Raw genomic sequence first — 20,191 nt, forward strand, 5'->3', positions numbered from 1 at the left:
TTTGGCTTTGGTAGTAGCTGCCAGGTGACATTTTCTTTGCCAGAGATATCATGCAGGTTTCTAGATGATCTCATTGCTAGGGACAAATAGCTGAATACAAATGGGCCAGGCTTCATCATCTCAGAATGCTGAGCAGGGGCAAGCCTTGAACCTTTAAATTGTACCTCCTGGTCAATGACTCGGGTCTGTGCAGTACTGCAGTCCAGCCCCTACCCCCGAATCTCCAGAGTGCCCATCCCAGTGGCTCTCAACATCACTCACTCTAAGGGGTAGTTTTTTTTTTTTTTTTTTTTTTTTTTTTAAAGATTTTATTTATTTATTTGAGAGAGAGAGTGAGAGAGAGAGAGAGAGCACAAGAGGGGGGAGCGGGAGAGGGAGAAGCAGGCTCCCCGCCGAGCAGGGAGCCCGATGCGGGACTCGATCCAGGGACTCCAGGATCATGACCTGAGCCGAAGGCAGTCGCCTAACCAACTGAGCCACCCAGGCGCCCTCTAAGGGGTAGTTTTAAACACATGCATGTTTCAGCAGTTTTCCTAAGCTGTAGAGAACACCTTTGCTTTTGAAAGAATAGAAATATTCACTTGACCTGCTAAATGGTGCTTGATGATAGGGGGCATAGGATATCTCTTCCTTCCCAGGAGCTAGCTCTGGAAAGTCTTTTCAAATCACTTTATGGCTCTTAGGTCTGCTTAAATGACTCCAATCATTTGAATAGTCTCTGGTGATGAAAATAGTCACCGAGAGACTCAGACACCACACCTCTTAATCAGAAACATATCATCATTCCTGATTTTCATTCTCTTCCCTTCTTCATTTATCAGATTTCTTAAAGTTAGGCATTATCTTAAAAGAGTGTTTTGTTTTTGTGATTTTCAGTACATACCAATGCACTCCCATTCCTTAATTCTCTTCCCAGGGAATGCACAATCTTCTCAAGAAGGTACCCAGAGCTGCATTTTGCACTTGGCAATCATTTCCTAATCACAAAGCTCACCTACATTTCATGGGGGGACAGCACTGTGTTTCCCCAGAATGAAGATACTATAGATGTTACCCCATCAAGGCATTTGGGTGACTCTGGCAACCTCAGGGAAGGAGCTCATGTGTTGTATTGATTTCACCAGCAGAACAGAAAGGGAGACACACATATACACACAGATTGTGAGCTTTATTTTGCAAAGACTGCATTTCTGCAGTCTTTGTCCTCTAAGGCTGTCTCAGGGCTTGGTGGACAGCTGCAGGGCCAATAAGCTAGTGCCCTGGGGCAAACTTGCAACTTAAGCCTTATTTCTAGAATATTGAGTCATAAGAGATAATCATTTGGACTCTTTTTTGGGGGGGGGGAATCCTGTTATTTCTTATTGTATGGCTGTGGGAAATGGTTTCCATTAAAATAGCAATAAGGGAAGGCAGCATGGAATCAGCAACAGAGCCTAGGAATTTATAGTCTGCTCCCGTGATTGCTCCCTCTTCATCTGATGTGGCTAAAAGTCTCTCCTGTTATAAAGATCTAATATGCCTTCAATTTCATTCAACAAGCACTTGGGAAATGTGTAACTGTTCCATGTAGTAGCAGCTCCCTTAACATACTGCATGGCTTCCGTAACCTACAGGAAGCAATTTCACGAAATAAGTTGTAATAAGTCCCAAATGCTAAACAAAGACGGAATGGGTAGGTTGCAAAATCCATCGATAAAATAACCAAATAATCCATGCTGCAGGGTGACAAGAAGGAGGAAGGTCAATCTTTATCGGAATTTGCAGATGATCAGTAATCATTGAGAGAGTAGCATTGGAGTATGGGGACTATTTGGAACTATATAAAGACCCAGCCTTTAGTCTGAGATCTTAAACCGTGGTCTGGAAAACACATGAACATGAAATGACCTTCTGCTGAGGGTGAACCTCTCCTGTCTGCTGCGATTTGACTGGATATCACTTTAGTGAGCCACTGAGGTCTGAAGATGGGGTCCTGACAAGGCTGAAGCTAAAATTTCTGAATGGGTTAGCACCAGATGTGGAGAGTATATGAATCTCAGTCCTTCCCTTTATTATTTTTTTTATTACTTTGAGTAAGTATTTAAAATCCCTAACTTCCACATTTTTTTAAGTTAGGGATGGTCTTAGTTCATATAATTACTTTGAGAATCAAAGTACATAATTCATGCTAAACACTTCACCCACAGTGGTGGCTCAGTGAACGCTAGCCTGTGTTCTTGGGCAGGGAGGCTGAAAGCAATGGTCTTGGCTTTTTTCAAGGCAGTATTATTTAGAAGAGTAAAATCAGGTGGAACTTTGAATGAGAAATGTTTTCTGCCTTTGTATTGCTTTCCCACAGAACTGCTGTCACTAAAGATCTCTTGGGTACCTCCATTTCTCACCTAAGTCTTTAATCAAGCCAGCAGTCATTGTGTTTTTCCTCTGATTTTTAAAAAAGATTTTATTTATTTATTTGACAGAGAGAGAGAGAGCACAAGCAGTGGGAGTGACAGAGGGAGAGGGAGAAGCAGGCTCTCACTGCGCAGGGAGCCCACTGTGGGACTCGAGCCCGGTACCCTGGGATCATGACCTGACCCGAAGGCAAACACTTAACAGACTGAGCCACCCAGGCACCCCTTTCCTCTGGGTTTTGCAAAAATATTAGCTGGATTCCAAAACTTTCTTTCCTAGTTTCATACCGACTGAACACAATTATTTGCCTCAATCCATACCTGATTTTATACGGCTAACAATCTGTGACTCGACTTCTAACTCCAATGCCCACACCTATTCTGAAACAATCCGGCTCTAACTTTGAGTAATAGCTACATTTATCACCTGCCTCCTGAATAGGACACCAGTAGGGCCTTTACCTTTGCTCAGCATCAGAATTAGAGTGTTTTGTTTATTTCTTTTCCTCTCCAAGTCCCCTTCCCCTTTTCATATTCTAGTTTGATTGATCTGAGTAGATTTTGGAATACTCTTTATTATCAATGAGTACCCAGGTGATTCTGATGTAACCTGTCTATTGGCTAGAATTTGGGAAGCATTATTCTGGATTGAAAATTGTCCAGAGGGTTGGGGAAATAATATGAATGAGGATGCCAAGCCAGGTATGAACATGGTTTGTTCAGTGTTGGGTCAAGGAGCGGGGGCTATCAAGGAGTGGCTGATAAGGTGTTTGATGGGAGCACCACAAATTATGTGTATAATATGGGTCCAGATTATGAAGAAATTTATTGGAAAGAATAAAGCAGCTAAACAGGCTTTGTAATCATTACCTACCATGCCTAGATTTGTCAGGGCTAGATCTTTGCAATAATTCTCATAAAATGTAACAACATCCAGAGATCATAAGACAGAAATTTAGAAAGTCAAAGATGTATTTCCATGATTCTTGGTGTATTAATTTTAATTCCAGTATAATTAACATACAGTGTTATATTAGTTTTAGGTATACAATATAGTGATTCAACAATTCTATACATTATGATTCTTAGTAATGTTATCAACAAAAATGTGGATATTCATCCCTTCTATTGCCAAACCAGCCCCATTTCTTATGTATCTTAAAACTACAGAGGTATTTTCACTTTTGTGTCATTTCATGCCCTACAAAAACTGACAGTATCTGTACTTAAAATTTTTTATGAAATTCTATCCACAAGGATTGAAGATAGTTTATAGAATTTACCATTCTTGATTTTTAATAGTAATAAAATGTTCATAATAAAACATTTATTCTGGGAATTAGGGAAGCACTGTAGAATGTTATTCATGCATCTGCCTCCTTGAAACATACATACATATGAGAAATCTGAGATGCAGAATGGATTAAGTTGACTAAAAGAGCACTGGGGGGACTGGCAAAAGAGTAGACCTATAGATCAATGGGATAGAATTGAAAGTCCAGATATAAACCCATACATCTATAGTCAACTGATTTTCAACAAGGCTGCCAAACCCATTCAGTGGGCAAAGAATAATTTTTTCAGGAAATCATGTTGGGACAAGTAGATGCCCACATGCAAAAAATTGAAGTTGGATCCCTGCCTCACATCATAAAAAAAATAGCGTGAAATGGATCATAGACCTAAATGCAAGAGCTAGACTTATAAAAGTCCTAGAAGAAAGCACAGATGTAAATCTCCATGATCTCAGATTTGGCAATGGTTTCTTAAATATGACACCAAAAGTACAAATGACAAAAGGAAAAATAGATAAATTAGACTTTATCAAAATTAAAAGCTGTTCTGCATTAAAAGACACTATCTAGGAAGTAAAAAGACAACCTACAAAATGGGAGAAAATATTTTCCTACCATATATCTGATAATGGGCTAGTATCCAGAATATATAACAACTGAACAACAAAAAGACAATCCAATTTAAAAAATGGGCAAAGGACATGAATAGACATATCTCCAAAGATATACAAATGGCCAACAAGTAGAGAAAAAGATGCTCAGAGTCATTAGTCATCAGAGAAATTCAAATAAAACCTACAATGAGATACCATTTTATACCCAGGAGGATGCCTATAATCAAAAACACCGTAAGTCACAAGTATTGGTGAAGTTATGGAGAAATTGTTGGTATGAATGTAAACTGGTGTACCACTGTAGAAAGAAGTTTGCTGTTTCCTTAAAACTGTTAAACATAGGGGCATCTTGGTGGCTCAGTCGGTTAAGCATCTGCCTTCAGGTCAGGTCGTGATCCCAGGGTCCTGGGATCGAGCCCCGCATTGGGCTCCCTGCTCAGCGGGGAGCCTGCTTCTCCCTCTCTCTCTGCCTGCTGCTCTGCCTACTTGTGTTCTCTCGCTCTGCCAAATAAATAAAATCTTAAAAAAAAAAAAAACAAAAACTGTTAAACATAAAATCACCATATGACACAGCAATTGTACTAAACATATGCCTAAAGAATTAAAGACAAATGTCCAAACAAAAACTTGTACATGAATGCTCATAGCAGTACTGTTCACAATAGCCAAACAGAGAAAACAACCCAATTGCTCATCAGCTGATGAATGGATAAACAAACCGGTAGTATATTCACACAATGGAATATTATTCCGCCATAATGAGTAGTAAAAGACTGATATGTGCTACAACAACAGGAGTAAACCTTAAACACATTATGATAAGTGAAAGAAGTCAGATTGTTTCCCAAAGATTATTCAACCAGAAAATTCATTAAACTTTGTTATAACAACCACACAAATTAATAAAATCTCATTGTGCTGCCCAAAAAGAGATTTGCAGCTTCATCTTTGTATGTTTTTTTTTTTTTTTAATTACTGGGAAGCCTACTTAGAAATACCAATTATAATAAACTTTGAATTCTTCACTCAAAAAAACAAAAAGAAAAGAAAAGAAAGAAGGCAGTTACAAAAGACCACATCTTGTAAGATTCCATTTTTACTAAATGTCTGAAATAGGCAAGTCAATAGAGACAGAAAGCAGATGAGTGGTTGCCAGGTTTCCCTGAGGAAGAGGGGATGGGGTGGGGGTGACTGCTTAATGGGGCTTCTTTCTGGGTAATGTCCTGGAATTAGATGGTGTTAATGATTGCACAACATTGTGAATGTACTAAAAGCCACTTAATTGTATACTTTGAAGTGGTTAAAATGGTGAATTTTGTGTTATGTGAATCTTACCTCAGTGGAGAAAAAAAAAAAAAAAAGCATGTGGGGTCTCAAGTTTCCTACTTCCACATTGGTGCTCTTTCCCCAACCCTGTATTCCATGATTTTCTGAAACTGGACAGCCTTCGGATATATTCCTGCGGGTTTTCCATGTAGCAGAAACTATTTTGCTCATCCCCAGTGTACATGAGAGGAGGTAGCACTAGTCTTTCAATCCTGAATACAGAGCTGTGCACAGACAGTTGAATAGCTAGTTTTGTAGAGAGAGTCCCAAAGTGGACATGGTGATCTGGGTCATCACATCACAGAGCATTCCTAATTAGAGGGCCACCTGGGGACCAGTATCTGCTAAAAAGCAAGAAAATTGCCAAAGGAGGAAAAATGGTAGATTCCAAACTCCAGGGACAATCAGCTAATCAGCTTCAGGACCTAATGCTGAGGGCCATCTGCTAAAGGTCAGCTGGAGGAGATGGCTATCAAAATTTGAAATTTCGTCTCCATAGCTCTGACAACTGCAGGGTCCAGCTCGGGCACTTCAGCCACAATTGGAATCCTCAGCTTTAATTGTCAGATCATCAATTCCCATTGACTACCTGCTCTTGCCAGGATCCCGGGGTGGTAAGAAGGAGAAATGGGGGGAAGATAAATCGTTGTGTGGAAGAAGGTTGATTGGCTGAGCCCTGTTGTGATATCTGACAGCCAATCTTTTATGAAATCTTCTGAGCTTTAGGACCAGGACTGGAATTTTGTGGAGCACTCAGAAATGCTCATCCTTGAAATAAAGGCTTCCTGAACATTCCCCGGGGCTCCCATTACCTGGGCTGGAGAGCATGACTCTGCAAGTGCTTGTTGGAGATTGAGCTCCAGTGTGATGTTCAGGAGCTCAAACTTCCTTTCCATCAGAAGGGCACTGTCTCCCTCCATGCACCCCCAACACAGGCACCAGACTGGTAAGCAACCTGCTTGCTTCTTGGTCTTACAGTCCAAAGGGAAGCTTGCTGGCACACAGGAAGGAAGCGATAGACTACTTTGCTGAAGATAATGGCCTTCAGCTTCACATTCTTATGGAAGTGTCATGTGTCTAACTTGCACTCAGGCCCATGCATATGTGTTCAACAACTCAATTTTTACATCAAGCCTATGAGGCACCCATTGGTTTTCTTACCTTCAAGTCAAGATGCACATACTCAGGCTTAGAAGAATGAAATGATTTGCCTAAGGTCATACAAAAAAGCAACTGCTGGACCAGACCATTTGGTCTGTCAGAAAAGTAAATGTCAATTTTACGACAACAACAATGGCGGCTACCAGTGGTAGATTTGAAAATGAGAGGAGTATCGAAGAATGAAAAGAACAGACCAGGATTGCCAGGGCCGAGGTGTTGCACCAGGCTAAAGCCAATTTTGAAAAGGAAGAAAGGTGTAAAGAACTTAAACGACTTCGGGGTGAGGATACATGGATGCTACCTGATGTGAATGAGCGAATTGAACAGTTCTCACAGGAACACTCTCTGAAGAAAAGGAAGAAAAAAGATGAACACTCAAAAAAAGTAAAGAAAGAGAAGAAAAAAAAGAGTAGGAAATAGAAGTATGAAAAAAGCAATGAGTCAACAGATAGTTCATCAAGCTCTGAAGACGAGTGGGTTGAGGCTGTCCCATCGCAGATTCCTGGCAGAGAAAAGGCCTGGAAAGTGAAAGGTGAAAATTCAGAAAGAGAAGACAACCCAGTTATTCAGAGAGATGAGTGGATGATGGTTGATTTTATGTCTGTTAAAACTGTGTCCTTATCATCACTCAAAGCTGACAAGGAGGCTATGAGGAAAATAGAGCAAGAGAAAACCCAAGCCCTGGAACAGTCCAGACTGCTGGAGAGAGAATTGAATCCATACTGGAAAGATGGTGGGACAGGTCTTCCACCAGAAGACTGTAACATGTCATCACTTACCAAAGTTTCAGTAGTAGAAGATGGTGGCTTAAGCTGGTTGAGGAAGTCTTACCAAAGAATGAAGGAACAAGCTGAGAAACAGAATAGAAATTTTGAAGACATTGTCGCTGAAAGATACGGGTCATTGGAAGTATTTCAGTCAAAATTAGAAGAAGCTGAAAAAACTGCATCCACAAAAGAAGATTATAAATGAGACGGTGGAGGAAACCAGCATACTCAGATAAAGCACAAAGTAGTCAAGAAAGTAGAAAATCAGACTTGGTAAAATATAATAAAAATTTAAGGGATAGATACAGTTCAACAGATACTACAAACACCATCAATAAAGATAAGTCTAGTGGTGATGAAAAAGATAATAGGTTTGGGTCTTTAGAAACCTGTAGAAGACAATCCAATCCAAGGCAAAATCAAGACTTTTCTTCTCTTGGAAATTTGAAACCTAAATTTTTAAGACCCTCTGATGATGAAGAACTGTCATTTCGTAGCAAGGGCAGAAATTTTGAACCTTCTAGTTCATCTTCAGCATTGGTTGCTCAGGATTCTGTGCATTATGGTTTTCGAAAACCCACAGAAAACAGTGAAGAAAGTTCTTCATTGTGGAGCCGATCCAACGGAAGAGAAGGAGACAGGAAATGTTCATATCGAAGATCATTAGAAACTAGGGGCGATGTGGACTCTGGGCACATTTCAGAAGACGTGAGAGAAAAATCACAAGATGAAAGCCTGAGAGATGACTCTCTGAAGAAAGAGCATCTACAGGACACAAAGTCTCCATTTGCCGGAGGTGGTCCTGAGGATGATTCCATCCACATCTTGAGTGTTGATGAGAAGAATAAATTGGGAGCCAGGATTATCAAGGCAGAGATGATGGGAAATATGGAATTAGCGGAATGACTTAAAGCTCAACTTGAAAAGGCAAATAAATTCAAAGGAACAGATATCCTCAAAAGAATCTGGGGTAGGGAATGAAGACCAAGAAGTGATCCTCGTCAGAACAGATCAGTCTGGAAGAGTGTGGCCTGTGCATACACCAGGAAAATCTCTGGAATGTAAAGGAGGAAGAAGGAAGAGACAGATGGTGTGTTTAACAGAGGCTTCAACCCATGAAGAAAAAGAAAGGGTTAGATACTTTCATGATGATGATAATCTCAGCCTAAATGATTTAGTCAAGAATGAAAAGATGGGAACAGCAGAAAATCAAAACAAACTTTTTATGAGGATGGCATCTAAGTTTATGGGAAAAACAGATGGAGACTATTACACTCTTGATGACCTGTTTGTCTCCAAAGCAGCTGAGAAAGAACGTTCTGGTGAAGAGGAAGAGAACCAGAGGAGGAAAGCAATTGCCGAGCACCAGAGTCTGGCTGCACAAATGGAAAGATGTCTGTATTGTTTGGACAGCTCTCAGTTTCCCAAGCACCTCATTGTTGCCATAGGTGTTAAGGTTTATTTATGTTTACCCAACTTCCGATCTCTCACCGAGGGGCACTGCCTGATAGTCCCTTTGCAGCACCACAGAGCGGCCACCTTACTGGATGAGGACGTCTGGGAGGAAATTCAGATGTTCCAAAAATCATTGGCAAAGATGTTTGAAGATAAAGGACTGGACTGCATCTTTTTAGAAACACACATGGGCATGAAGAAGCATTGTCATATGGTTTATGAGTGCATCCCTCTCCCAAAGGAAGTGGGTGAGATGGCTCCCATCTATTTTAAGAAAGCCATAATGGAATCTGATGAAGAATGGTCCATGAACAAGAAATTGATTGATCTCTCTTCAAAAGATATCAGAAAATCTGTACCCAGAGGCTTACCTTACTTCACTGTGGATTTTGACCTCCAAGGAGGGTTTGCCCATGTCATTGAATATCAACACAAATTCCCTCATTACTTTGGAAAGGAAATCATTGGTGGGATGCTGGATATAGAACCAAGACTCTGGAGGAAAGGGATCTGGGAAAGCTTTGAGGATCAGAGGAAGAAAGCCCTGCAGTTTGCTCAGTGGTGGAAACCATTCGACTTCACCAAAAGTAAAAAATGTTGAGTCATACGTTTCATTTTTTAAATTTCTTCTTCAGATTCCTTTCAGTTTTACTTCCATTGTGTCTGACTAGACCACTGACCCTCAGGCCAGAGGGAGAGAAAGTCCCGCTCTGGGTCTCAGACACCCGGGCATCACTGGATCGCTTTTCCTGTCCTACCTTGTCCTGAAACTGCTTTGTAGTAACTGGGGAGCAAGACCAGAAACAGGGGGGCCCCACTCACATTCCCGTTCTGTACCCATGTCTTGGTGTTTTCAGCTGTGCAGTTTAAGATGTGGAAAGACTTTTCTGAAGGATTATCTGGGAGGTACAGCAGATCGTTGGTTCAGAGGGAAGTGGGTCTGCTTCAAGATTGTGAAGACATTGTCTGGCTTCTCTTGAATATTTTTAAACCGAATTGGCATTTTCAGTAATAATTGCAATTTCTTTTCATAGCATTTTATAGAAAAGCTCTTTATTTTCTACCGGTAGTCACTGCTCTTCTTTTTATCAAAGGAAAAAGAATGTCCCAAGAATAATAAAGAATTAAATGAAAAAAAAAAAAAAGAAAAGTAAATGTCATCAGACTTTGAACGTAATGCACTCTGTCCTTTCATGTCTGTCATAAAGGATCACCTCTAAGCCCCACAAGCTCACTAGTGAACTCTCTGAAACCCGAAGTAGGTGGTCTCAATCTATCCTTCCACATCAACTGAGGGCAGGGGTTGAAGATGAAAACAGTATTGCTTGCCTCTCATGTATCACTGGTCAAAGTGACTCTGACCACCTGCAACTCGTACCTAAGGCATGACAAGAATCTTTAAAAATGACCAAAAATTTAGCTATGGCTTCAGAGCTTTAAAGCCATTCTGGTTCATGCCATTTAGCAGCTCACATAACACTGAAAGGCTTTGTTTGGTTTTAGAGCTCAAGGGCAAAATCCAGTCCTCTAACTGTTTTTGTTTTGTAAATAAAGTTTTATTGGAACATAGCCACACACATTGATTTACAAGTTGCTTAAGGTCCTCCTGTGCTACAAGGCTGAGTTGAGTAGTTGCATCAGAGACTCTATGACCCACAAAGCTTAAAATATTTACTACTTGGCCCCATACAGAGGGAGGTTTTAGAACCCTGTTTTATGGTTCAGGAGGGAAGGGCCCTCTAGTGCTTTCTCACTCTGAAGTGTAACTCCCAGTGTCAATGAAAGTGAATCGTGCAGGGCTGAGTTAGCTGTGATACTCCCTGAGAAGCAGTGATATAGAACACGGACTCTGGAAATCAGAAAATCCCAAGTTCTTCTGGCTGTGCACTTGTAGGGAAGTCACTCAGCTACTCTGAATTTCTTCATCCGTGAAGTACACATAATAACCTTACCTTACAGGATTGCCAGGTGCCTGGCCAAGGGCCTGATACGTAGCAGGTCTCATTAAGTGATATTTTCTGGATGACTCCCCAAAGACTGCATTGCCACATGGTAAAGGCCTCGGTGACACTGGCATGTTGGAGGTCCTCACACACCAGCTCTTACTATCAGTGGGCTGGCAGGTTGTTTTGTACATCCCACAATGCATAGCGCGCAGGAGGCTGGGTGCCTTGAAGCTTTATGAATAGAATGGAAAAACAAAGTCATTTCAAAAAAGTAGCAGAACTGTCTCTTCTTTCCTTTTCCTCATTTGTCTTTCTCATGCCAGAGACCGGTTATCCTGTAGGCAGCTCAACCTGCCCACTCTGATGAATAAAAAATGCACCAGGCAGTTGCTAATTGCTGATAGCTTCCTCCCTATTGATCTCTCCTTTGGCTCCACCATCTCATGTTACGGCGTGAGCCTTCCAACTAATCACAATTGAGATGGGTCAGGACATAGAGGCCCTGTTTAAATACTTCTGTGGCAGAGTGTCTGCAGGGAACACACACACACACACACACACACACACATACACAAGTACAGATGCATTTTAAGAGATGTGACAAGCTTCCCATCATATTTAAGCAGAGGGTTGGGACAGATCATCAGCAAGATGGATCAGGACAAAATCTGGACCAACCTGTAATGGAAAGAAGGTGGCCCATTGGATATGAGGCAAAGCTTCTTTTTTGGATATGACCTTGTTATCAAATTATATTCTGCTAATATATCAGTCAAAGTTTTTGTTTAAGCAGAAGGAGATTCCATTAGGGGCAATTGCTATTACATAGAATTTCTTGGAGATTCACGTAACTAAGCTTGGGTGCTACTCAGCCATAAGCAATGCAGCCAGGAGAAATGTCCAGCCACTCAGTGCAAATGTTCCAACTGAAATCCTGGGGCCGTCACTACATTCCTTCAGTAGCCATTAGACTGCCAACCACAAAATCAAACTCCTCCTAACAACAATGCCCTCAACCACACACTTGCTTAAAGAGCCAGATCGCCACCGCCTCACCATAACTCCTTCTGCCTTCAAAGTCCTGAGTAAGAGTGTTGGCTTGGTGGCAGACAGAATACCCCTGGAAGCCTGACTGCAAGGGAGGCTGGGAAATTTAGACTTTCGCTTACCAACATTTTAGTAAACCGGAATGTGTGCCACGAGGGCATTGGAAGAGAGTTCAGTGAATCCATCTATAATGTCTGTAAAACCACAATTTCATTTTAAAGAATGCATAAACAAATTCCCTGGGAGGCTGAAACAGCCTTTTTCTTTATCCCAGGAGTATTTTCAATCCCTGGACATTCGTAGAAATTTGAATCAAGAGGCTCCTGCTTTCCTTTGTAACTAAGATTGGTTACCAACTAACTAAAAGAAGTTAGACTTTTTGCATGCCATACTTTAGTCCCATAACAACCATATGAGATAAATGTTATTTATCCAGTTTAGCCTTTGGAAAACTGTAGGGTAGACAACTTAACTTGTCCTGTTTACACCACATATATGGTAGGTAGTATGGCTAGATATCCAAGGTATGCCCTTAGATCACCGGGTTGAGGAGCTTGGGATCTCCTACTTATTGGGGAATTGGATGAAACAACAGGTAGGAGATATTCGGTGGTTGTTGGTGGTGGTTTCTTGCTTGTTGTTTATTCTTTTTATTATTATTATTATTGTTTTAAGTGAAACTCCTTGAACGGGGAGACTTTGAGGAATTATGAGGAATTGGGGAAGAAGCTCATTCGCTTGGCAATCTTTGTTTGGGACCCTGAGCAAAAGTTAAATAAATACATATTTACCCAAGGCAAGTCTTGCTTTTAGGAACATCTTTCTTTTATACTGCAGTGTTTTACTAGCACTCAGCCTCTGGATAGTAGCCAGGCTGTCGATTCAGAGTTCTATCTGGTTTGAATGTCATCCCTGATCCCTTTTGTTTGCATCTGAATGTAATTAGAACTTTCAAGGGCCTCTTACTATGGGCAGAAGTCCTTAGACAGCCCGCCCCCATATTAAATAAACCTATCTCTGATATCTTCAAAAATGCATGAGCACTGGGACACCTGAGTGGCTCAGTTGGTTAAGTATCTTCCTTCGACTCAGGTCATGATTCTGGGGTCCTGGGATCAAGCCCCATGTTAGGGTGTCATGTTAGCGTGTCGTGCTCCCTGCTCAGTGGGGAGTCTGCTGCTCCCTCTGCCCCTCCCCCTGCTCATGCTTTCTCTCTTTCTCTCTCTCAAATAAATAAATAAAATCTTTTTAAAAAATGTATGAGCACATAGAAATGACCAGTCTGAAGGGTAGGCAAAAGGGGTGGGTATTAAGAGATTAATCTAGACTTAAGTATTGGCACAAAAAGTAACACTGTCTTCTCTAAATCAGGATAACTCATGTACTCAGTCATCTACAAACACTGATTTCTTAATACTCTTTCTTCTTTCAGAGTAGCTCATCAGAGTTAAAAAAAAAAAAATGGCCTCCAATGTTGTGATTCAATTGGCTAAATTCTAGAATTCTTGCTCTAGGGGAATCCTGCAGGCTCCAGGCAGTTGCGGAAATGGAATAAGTACTCTGACCTTCACTTCTATTTTTTGTTGACTTTGGACGAGGAAATGAAACCCCAACATCTTCATCTTGATCTATAAGCCATTTTGAAATTCTTAGCTGAAAAGTGCTAGGGAATTGCATATAAAACTAATTATTACCTTGTAATGAAATGGTTCTGCAAATTACTGCTTAATAATACTTGAAGTCATCAAAAAGTTCAAAGATTAATTACCATGTAACTGGCAGTGTTTGGATCAGAAAATTAAGGTTCCAGTGACGAACAGAAAAATATCCACATAATTACACAGGTATAATGCAGCTTAATACATTCAGGAATATAGGCTTCTCAAAATAGCAGATTTCTTTTGAGAACATTAAGTAGTTTTTCATTATTCTCACTTCTCGGAATATTGGAGCCAATATCATGCTTGTTTACTAATTTATGTCTAATGAACACTTTCTCTTTAGCAAACACCTGCACCACCATGAAATAATTGAAATGATATCATTTCATAGGATATTATTGTTTTTGTCATGGATCATGGCAATTAATAGGCACATATTCTTTAGGGACATTTTTATGGACCTTAGGTGGCAAAAAAATATACCGCAGAACTACAAAATGTTTGAAACCATGTAAAGAGACTTTTAAGTTTACTGATGTACCATTTGAATCAAGGAGTTTTAAGTTTATTTTATCTTTCTATCCTTTCTATATCCTTGCAAAGAGAAACTCTTGAAGACAAGCAATTAGATGGGGTCAACATGTCCCTCCAGAGCTTCTAGGACAGAGAGAAAGCTGCAATCTGGAACCCAAGTACATTCCTTCCATAAGCCTATTTGGTATTTGACACTCCACCTCCTGTTATTTCCAATGACACCATCCTCACTCTACATACCTCATTTCAAAGTTTGGCTGAGGAAACTGGCCTCTAATGTTTTGGGAGGGATTTTTTTTTTTTAAGTGAGACATAATTTAAAAAATTGAATTTGGCAAGCTGTGCCTGGTTCAAGCAGGAGCCATATGCTAGCAACCACCATCTGGCAAGTTCGTTTCAGAACACTTTTGGCATGTCATCTACCCTATCTGAAAATGTTTGCTCTACAGTTACCTGGCTGATTGTAAAAAAGAAGGTCACTTACGAAGAGAGAAGTGGAATATAAGGGAATGGAGGGAGGAAGATTGGCCAGAAGGAGAGAAATGAATCACCTGATTTGAGGACAATACCTTTTTTCTTTCTTCATCAGAAGCAGCAGTTGCTGAATTAGGTTCTAGCAGGTGAAATTTCATGGGGTCAGATAAGTAAAATACCAACTGAAGATAAGCATTGGGGAACCTTTTTTAAAGCAAATTTCCCCAGCCGAGGGTTACTGAGTATGAAATCAAGGTCTCCTGGTATATGCTCGCTTTCAGACAAAACAAAACGAAGCTAGAGCTTCCATGTGTGATGCCTTTTTGGGACCCATCCTCAAAGTACCCCTCACGTTCACCCCTCAGGTGACCCTGAGGTCACTCAGCCTCAAAGATCGCTTCCTCCTGGAGCAACAACCATCAAGGTTCTCTTGGTTCTCCTGAGTTTCTTTTCTAAATTCTATCTGGGGACAAAGCTCTTGCTTGGAAAAATGTTGGGGAGAAACAGAAAAGAACTAAGTGTGTTTCTTCTTACCTTCCACCCATTCAGCCTTTCCCTTTATTTATAAAACCATATACAAAAGCCTATCATAACCCTCACAAATTAACACATGCCCTGCTTTTCTGAATCTGCTATCTGCCACTGTGTCGCTGCATGATGAGCCACTTTGAGTTTATTTGATCTGCTTACAGATGCTAGTCCCCATGCACATTACATCATGCTTTATTTTCCTTTGTAAGATAGTCCCTTCTTCGAAAACTCTCATAATGGAAGATGCTACATCTCTGAGAACGTCTTCTGACCTATACGTATATCTGTACCTATCTCTCTATGTATCTGTTTATCTAGCTAGATTATTTTTAGCCTGCATCTTGAAGGTCTCCCTATCACAGCAGGGATTTAAAGTCTCTACCGATACATGTTACATGAAGATTTGATAGATTTATGATTAAAGCACTTGAAGTATGCTGGGGGTGGTGAGAAAGGGGGGAAGGGAGCAAGAACCAGTAAGCACAAAGAGCACTGCTGTTGTTATTACATGTACCCTCTGGAGAAAGCCGAGAGGAACCTGGAATCCTAGACACTTGAAGGAATGGAACTTGAAACCTGGTCAGTTTACATTAAGGATGAGAAATGTTTAAGCTCAGCCAACAACTCATGGATGCTATTAAGGTTTGGAAGAATTAAACTTTATTTCCTTTGGAGATTAAACAACTCTCTAGACAGTGGGAATAAATCCTAAAAACATTTTTGATGATAGTAGAGGGATTCAAATTTGTCCAGTACTTTTTTGTGGTTAAAAAGGGATCCTAAGTTTATGAGTCTCCATGAATGGTTCTATAGACAGAACCAATGGGCAGCACTTGTTTTATCATATTAAACTCAACAGCTCTATTTTTTTTTAGACTTGGGACTACTATTCCCACTCTCAAATCAATCAGAGTCTTCTGAGTTTTTCAAATCTTTTTTTTTTTTCAAATTTTTTAATGTTCAATAAATAGAAACTCGTGGTGACAGAGTTGTGTCTACTAATTCGCCAGTGTACCCCAGTTCTTAGCACAGAGCCTGGCACTCGGTGCGACCACAGCAAACATCTCTTGCTTGATGTGCTTGCAGTAGGCAAATGTCCAAGCTCAGATGCACCTCTATCACATCTCTTCCTTACATCACAAAGTAGAACCATGTTTCTTAAGCCTAACATATACTTAGCATTTAAATATGTCAACTTTGCACATGAAAGCAAATCAAACAATTCAGTTTCTTTATCTAAAGTAGCATCAAAAACTAATGATGTACTGTATGGTGACTAACATAACATAATAAAATTAAATTAAAAAAATTAAAAAATAAAAATAAATAAAATAGCAACTGGGAATATACATATATTGTTCCTGGCTTCAAGGCACTCATCTAATGGGAGGGACAGATAAATAAACAGATCATCTCAACCATTTAATAAATGATGATTTAATAAATATAATTCATGGAACTATCACACATAAAGGAAAGGTGAGGGATAAATATAAGCATGTGTGGTCAGATAGACCTGGGTTTAAATTGTGTCTCAGTCACTTACTAATTAGGTCACTTTGCACTTTTTCCTTAAGCTTTCTGGGCTCCAGTTGCTTCATCTATAAAACGATATCATAAAGCACTTAGCATAGGGCTATTGTAAGGTTTTGATGCTATAAGATATGTAAGGAACTTAACATAGTACTCGACAACTTACGAGGATTGTCGTTACCTGTTATTCCAAAATCAGGGAATGTTTTCCTAGGGAAGTGAATTTTCTTTTGTATTTGTTTTGTAGGAAACCCCAGTCAAATGAAGGGACAATACCATGGGGAGGAACTTAGATTTGTTTAACATAAGAAACATCATATGCCGCACTGGGAGATATATATATATATATATATATATATATATATATATATCCTGCTTCATTTCGGAAAAGATTAGAGGCAACTCTGGCATCTCATGGGTGATCCATTTGAATTGTGTCAGGTCATTGGCCTCTCTCCTTTGAGTTTTCCCTGATCTTTTGGCTATTTGGAATTTTCTAACCAATATGGTAAATTCCTTCTGCTTTTTGGTAAGGAACAAGTTTATCCTAAGAGTCTTGAGCGAAAGAGACTGGGAAGGGCATAGTGCAGTGGTTCTTACCCAGGGGTGATTGTGCCCTCCGAGAGACATTTGACAATATGAAGGAGCATTAAGGGTTGTCACAGCCAGGGAGGGAGGGTGATGCTACTGGCATTTAGTGAGGAGAGATCGGGGTGGCTCCTAAGCATCTGCCAATGCACAGGACAGTCCCCACAACAAATTTGTCTGCCCCCACATGTCAGTGGTGCTATGGTTGAGGAATGCTGTCATAGGGAAAGAGAGAATGGTCTAGTGTTTATAACAAGTTTGCCACTCAGTAGTTTGTTGAGGACATCTCAAGGAAAGAGACATTAAAGAAACCTCCTTTGAGGGGCGCCTGGGTGGCTCAGTCCTTAAGCGTCTGCCTTCGGCTCAGGTCATGATCCCTGGCTCTTGGGATCGAGCCTCATATCGGGCTCCCTGCTCCGGGGAAGCCTGCTTCTCCCTCTCCCACTACCCCCTGCTTGTGTTCACTCTCTTGCTGTGTCTCTCTCTGTCAAATAAATAAATAAAATCTTTAAAAAAAGAAAAAAGAAAAAAGAAACCTCGTTTGAAGAAAGCAATACTAGCTGTGGGCTGGAAGACAAAGGGGCTTAGACAAGGGGAAGGGACCGAAAATTCAGCACTGTGAATTTTTATGTAATTGTATATATTTAAAATTAATTATAAGTATTAAGAGAGTGAAAAGAATCACCATAATTTCCAAAGGGACTCATTCACTAGTAGAGACCGGGAAAGAAGACAGGCATCTGTTGAGTGAATGTTTTGTGACAAGCTTTATGTATATCACATGTTAATTATCACAAAATACAACTGCAGGTAAGCAGCTTGATTTACCATTGTGAAGTTGAGTTCACAAACACGGAACTGGTTAATAACAGGATCAGAATTTTTTTTTTTATTCTTATGTTAATCCCCATACATTACATCATTAGTTTTAGATGTAGTGTTCCATGATTCATTGTTTGTGCATAACACCCAGTGCTCCATGCAGAATGTGCCCTCCTCAATACCCACCACCAGGCTAACCCATCCTCCCACCCCCCTCCCCTCTAGAACCCTCAGTTTGTTTTTCAGAGTCCATCGTCTCTCATGGTTCGTCTACCCCTCCGATTTCCCCTGCTTCATTCTTCCCCTCCCCCTACCTTTTCTTCTTTTTTTTTTTTTTTCTTAACATATATTGCATTATTTGTTTCAGAGGTACAGATCTGAGATTCAACAGTCTTGCACAATTCACAGCGCTTACCAGAGCACATACCCTCCCCAGTGTCTATCACCCAGTCACCCCATCTCTCCCACCCCACCCCCCCCACTCCAGCAACCCTCAGTTTGTTTCCTGCGATTAAGAATTCCTCATATCAGTGAGATCATATGATACATGTCTTTCTCTGTTTGACTTATTTTGCTCAACATAATACCCTCCAGTTCCATCCACGTCATTGCAAATGGCAAGATCTCATTCCTTTTGATGGCTGCATAATATTCCACTGTATATATATACCACCTCTTCTTTATCCATTCATCTGTCGATGGACATCTTGGCTCTTTCCACAGTTTGGCTATTGTGGACATTGCTGCTATAAACATCGGGGTGCACGTACCCTTTCGGTCCCTACTTTTGTATCTTTGGGGTAAATACCCAGTAGTGCAATTGCTGGACCGTATGGTAGCTCTATTTTCAACTTTTTGAGGAACCTCCATACAGTTTTCCAGAGTGGCTGCACCAGCTTGCATTCCCACCAACAGTGTAGGAGGGTTCCCCTTTCTCCGCATCCCCGCCAACATCTGTCGTTTCCTGACTTGTTAATTTTAGCCATTCTGACTGGTGTGAGGTGGTATCTCATTGAGGTTTTGATTTGGATTTCCCTGATGCTGAGCAATATTGAGCACTTTTTCATGTGTCTGTTGGCCATTTGGATGTCTTCTTTGGAAAAATGTCTGTTCATGTCTTCTGCCCATTTCTTGATTGGATTCTTTGTTCTTTGGGTGTTGAGTTTGATGAGTTCTTTATAGATTTTGGATACTAACCCTTTATCCGATATGTCATTTGCAAATATCTTCTCCCATTCTTTCAGTTGTCTTTTGGTTTTGTTGACTGTTTCCTTTGCTTTGCAAAAGCTTTTTATCTTGATGAAGTCCCAATAGTTCAATTTTGCCCTTGCTTCCCTTGCCTTTGGCGATGTTTCTAGGAAGAAGTTGCTGCAGCTGAGGTTGAAGAGGTTGCTGCCTGTGTTCTCCTTTAGGATGTTGATGGACTCCTCTCTCACATTGAGGTCTTTCACCCATTTGGAGTCTATTTTTGTGTGTGGTGTAAGGAAATGGTCCAGTTTCATTCTTCTGCATGTGGCTGTCCAATTTTCCCAACACCATTTGTTGAAGAGACTGTCTTTGTTCCATTGGACATTCTTTCCTGCTTTGTCAAAGATGAGTTGACCATAGAGTTGAGGGTCCATTTCTGGGCTCTCTATTCTGTTCCATTGATCTATGTGTCTGTTCTTGTGCCAGTACCATGCTGTCTTGATGATGACAGCTTTGTAATAGAGCTGGAAGTCCGGAATTGTGATGCCGCCGGCTTTGCTTTTCTTTTTCAACATTCCTCTGGCTATGCGGGGTCTTTTCTGGTTCCATACAAATTTTAGGATTATTTGTTCCATTTCTTTGAAAAAAGTGGGTGGTATGTGGATGGGGATTGCATTGAATGTGTAGATTGCTCTAGGTAGCATTGACATCTTCACAATATTTGTTCTTCCAATCCATGAGCATGGAACGTTTTTCCATTTCTTTGTGTCTTCCTCAATTTCTTTCATGAGTATTTTATAGTTTTCTGAGTACAGATCCTTTGCCTCTTTGGTTAGATTTATTCCTAGGTAACTTATGG

General features: G+C 40.5%; 2 protein-coding genes across 2 annotated transcripts in view; both read left to right on the top strand.

Moving 5' to 3' along the window:
• The window catches only part of AGBL1 (AGBL carboxypeptidase 1), a 738,230-nt gene that overhangs the window by 619,237 nt on the left and 98,802 nt on the right, over window positions 1–20,191 (top strand). The window lies entirely within an intron of this gene.
• Window positions 6,919–9,682, top strand: LOC110572280 (CWF19-like protein 2). Its single transcript, XM_044918210.1, is given in 3 exon segments — window positions 6,919–7,753; window positions 7,756–8,506; window positions 8,508–9,682. Coding segments are annotated over 3 exon segments (2,688 nt in total). The 3' UTR covers window positions 9,610–9,682.

This window comes from Neomonachus schauinslandi, chromosome 9 (assembly GCF_002201575.2).
Source record: "Neomonachus schauinslandi chromosome 9, ASM220157v2, whole genome shotgun sequence".
In the NCBI taxonomy this organism is placed as follows: domain Eukaryota; kingdom Metazoa; phylum Chordata; class Mammalia; order Carnivora; family Phocidae; genus Neomonachus; species Neomonachus schauinslandi.